We start from the raw sequence: 2,500 nt of genomic DNA, 5'->3' as shown, positions 1-2,500 counted from the left end.
TATATATCTATGTATCTATCTGTCTATCTACCTACCTATATAACTATGTACCTGTCTGTCTGTCCTTCTATCTGTCTATCTGTCTGTCTGTCCTGTCTATCTGTCTATCTGTCTGTCTGTCCTGTCTATCTGTCTGCTATCTCTGTCTGTCTGTCTGTGTGTCTATCTGCCTGCCTGTCTGTCTGTGTGCCTGTCTATCTGTCTGTCTGTGTGTCCCTCCTGTCTGTCTGTCTGTGTGCCTGTCTATCTGTCTGTCTGTGTGTCCCTCCTGTCTGTCTGTCTGTCTGTGTGCCTGTCTGTCTATCTGTCTGTCTGTGTGTCCCTCCTGCCTGTCTGTCTGTCTGTGTGCCTGTCTATCTGTCTGTCTGTGTGTCCCTCCTGTCTGTCTGTCTGTCTGTGTGCCTGTCTATCTGTCTGTCTGTGTGTCTATCTGCCTGTCTGTTTATCTGTTTGTCTGTGTGTCCCTGCTGTCTGTCTGTCTGTCTGCATGTCTGCATGTCTGTCTATCTGTCTATCTGTCTGTCTATCATCTGTCTGTCTGTCTATCTGTCTATCTGTCTATCATCTGTCTGTCTGTCTGTCTGTCTGCATGTCTGTCTGTCCTCATTCCAAAGCCTGCAGATTCCAGGCTAATATTACTTAGCTGCAGACACAACTAGAACAGTGCACAACTGGAGGGCGTGGGGGGCGCGTGGGGAGCAGGGCCGCTGCGGCCTCCGCCGGGCAGCCGGGGCCTCGCTGACGAGGCTTCTCCCAGCCAGGCAGGGCCTGCGGCCGGGGAGGCCGGGGCCTCGCTTACGAGGCTTCTCCGCCCGGCAGGCCCTGCGGCCGGGGAGGCCGGGGCCTCGCTTACGAGGCTTCCCCGCCAGGCAGGCCCTGCGGCCGGGGCCTCGCTTACGAGGCTTCCCCGCCAGGCAGGCCCTGCGGCTGGGGCAGCCGGGGCCTCGCTGACGAGGCTTCTCCCAGCCAGGCAGGGCCTGCGGCCGGGGAGGCCGGGGCCTCGCTTACAAGGCTTCCCCGCCAGGCAGGCCCTGCGGCTGGGGCAGCCGGGGCCTCGCTGACGAGGCTTCTCCCAGCCAGGCAGGGCCTGCGGCCGGGGAGGCCGGGGCCTCGCTTACGAGGCTTCCCCGCCAGGCAGGCCCTGCGGCCGGGGAGGCCGGGGCCTCGCTTACGAGGCTTCTCCCGGCCGCGCGGGAGGCCTGGCAGCCGGCGAGGCAGGCGGACGCGTAGGTGACTCCATCGGCCCCGCACACGGGCTCCCAGTGGGCCTCCGAGCACTGGCATCTGGCGTTGCAGTCGGCGAGGAGGCCGCCTCGGCCGGGGGGCTCGGGCCGCGTCCTGCGGAGACAAGTCACCGCCTCAGCACCACCGGGCCGGGCGGCCGGGCAGGGCGAGGGCCGCCATCTCAGACAGCACCCGCGGGCCCCGCCTGCATCCCAGCCACCCAGGAGGCCGAGACCTGAGGATCAGGGTTCGAGGCCAGCCTGGGCGGGAAAGGCCCGTGAGGCCCTGATCTCCCAGGAACCAGCAAAGAGCCAGACGCAGAAAAGCACCTGCCATGCGTGCAAAGGCTAAGGGACAACACCAAGGCCCTGAGTTCGAGTCCCAGGACCAACACACGCGCACACACTTAAAAGGACAGGACAATATCTAGGAGCTGGTGGCTCCCGCCTGCCATCCCAGCCACTCAGGAGGCTGAGATCTGAGGATCAGGGTTCAAAGCCAGCCCAGGCAGGAAAGTCCATGACACTCTGATCTCCCAAATGCCTGCCATGAATGCGAAAGATAAGGGACAACACCAAGGCCCTGAGTGTAAGCCCCAGGACCAACACACACACACACACACACACACACACACACATGCTTAAAAGGACAGGACAAGATCCAGGAGCTGGTGGCTCACGCCTGTCATCCCAGCTACTCAGGAGGCTGAGATCTGAGGATCAGGGTTCAAAGCCAGCCCGGGCGGGAAAGGCCGTGAGACTCTCTTCAGTGATCCATCCAAGCACCTGACCGCGGCTCAGCAGGGTAGAGCGCTGGCCTTGAGCTGAACAAAAGTGACAGATCCAGGCCCAGGTTTTTCTTTCAAAGTCGGGAGGTTGAAAGGTCAGAGATTCCCGGGGTCGGGGGGCTTACTCTCAAAGCTTAACCCACAAAAGCCAGTGATGACATCCCTGTCCTCGCTGAGGAGAATCTAAAACGTCGCACAAAGCAATGTGTTTTTGGTGCTGATCCTGGGCCTTGAACTCAGGACCTGGGCACTGTCCCTGAGCTACTTTTTGTTCAAGGCTGGCGCTCTACCCCTTGAGCCACAGTACCACTTCCGGCTTTTTCTGAGTAGTTTATCAGAGAGAAGAAGTCTCAGGGACTTTCCTGCCTGGGCTAACTTCGAACCTTGATCCTCAGATCTCAACCTCCCCATGAGTATCCGGGACTACAGGCATGCGCCACCAGCATCGGACTCCAATGTCAAATGCTGTAAATGATCGGTCGGTGGGCA

The 2,500-nt window shown here is 60.1% G+C and overlaps 1 protein-coding gene across 1 annotated transcript in view; it reads right to left on the bottom strand.

The window, feature by feature from the left end:
* The window catches only part of LOC138820132 (solute carrier organic anion transporter family member 1C1-like), a 24,694-nt gene that overhangs the window by 5,214 nt on the left and 16,980 nt on the right, over nt 1-2,500 (bottom strand). Inside the window, exon 11 of the mRNA XM_070011842.1 lies at nt 1,173-1,338. Within this exon, the coding sequence (XP_069867943.1) occupies nt 1,173-1,338 (166 nt within the window). The remainder of the gene's footprint in view (nt 1-1,172; nt 1,339-2,500) is intronic.

This window comes from Dipodomys merriami, unplaced genomic scaffold (assembly GCF_024711535.1).
Source record: "Dipodomys merriami isolate MVZ:Mamm:240054 unplaced genomic scaffold, mDipMer1.0.p SCAF_84, whole genome shotgun sequence".
Lineage (NCBI taxonomy): Eukaryota > Metazoa > Chordata > Mammalia > Rodentia > Heteromyidae > Dipodomys > Dipodomys merriami.
Note: the sequence above shows the minus strand (reverse complement) of the source record. Positions and strands in the feature narration are given on the sequence as shown.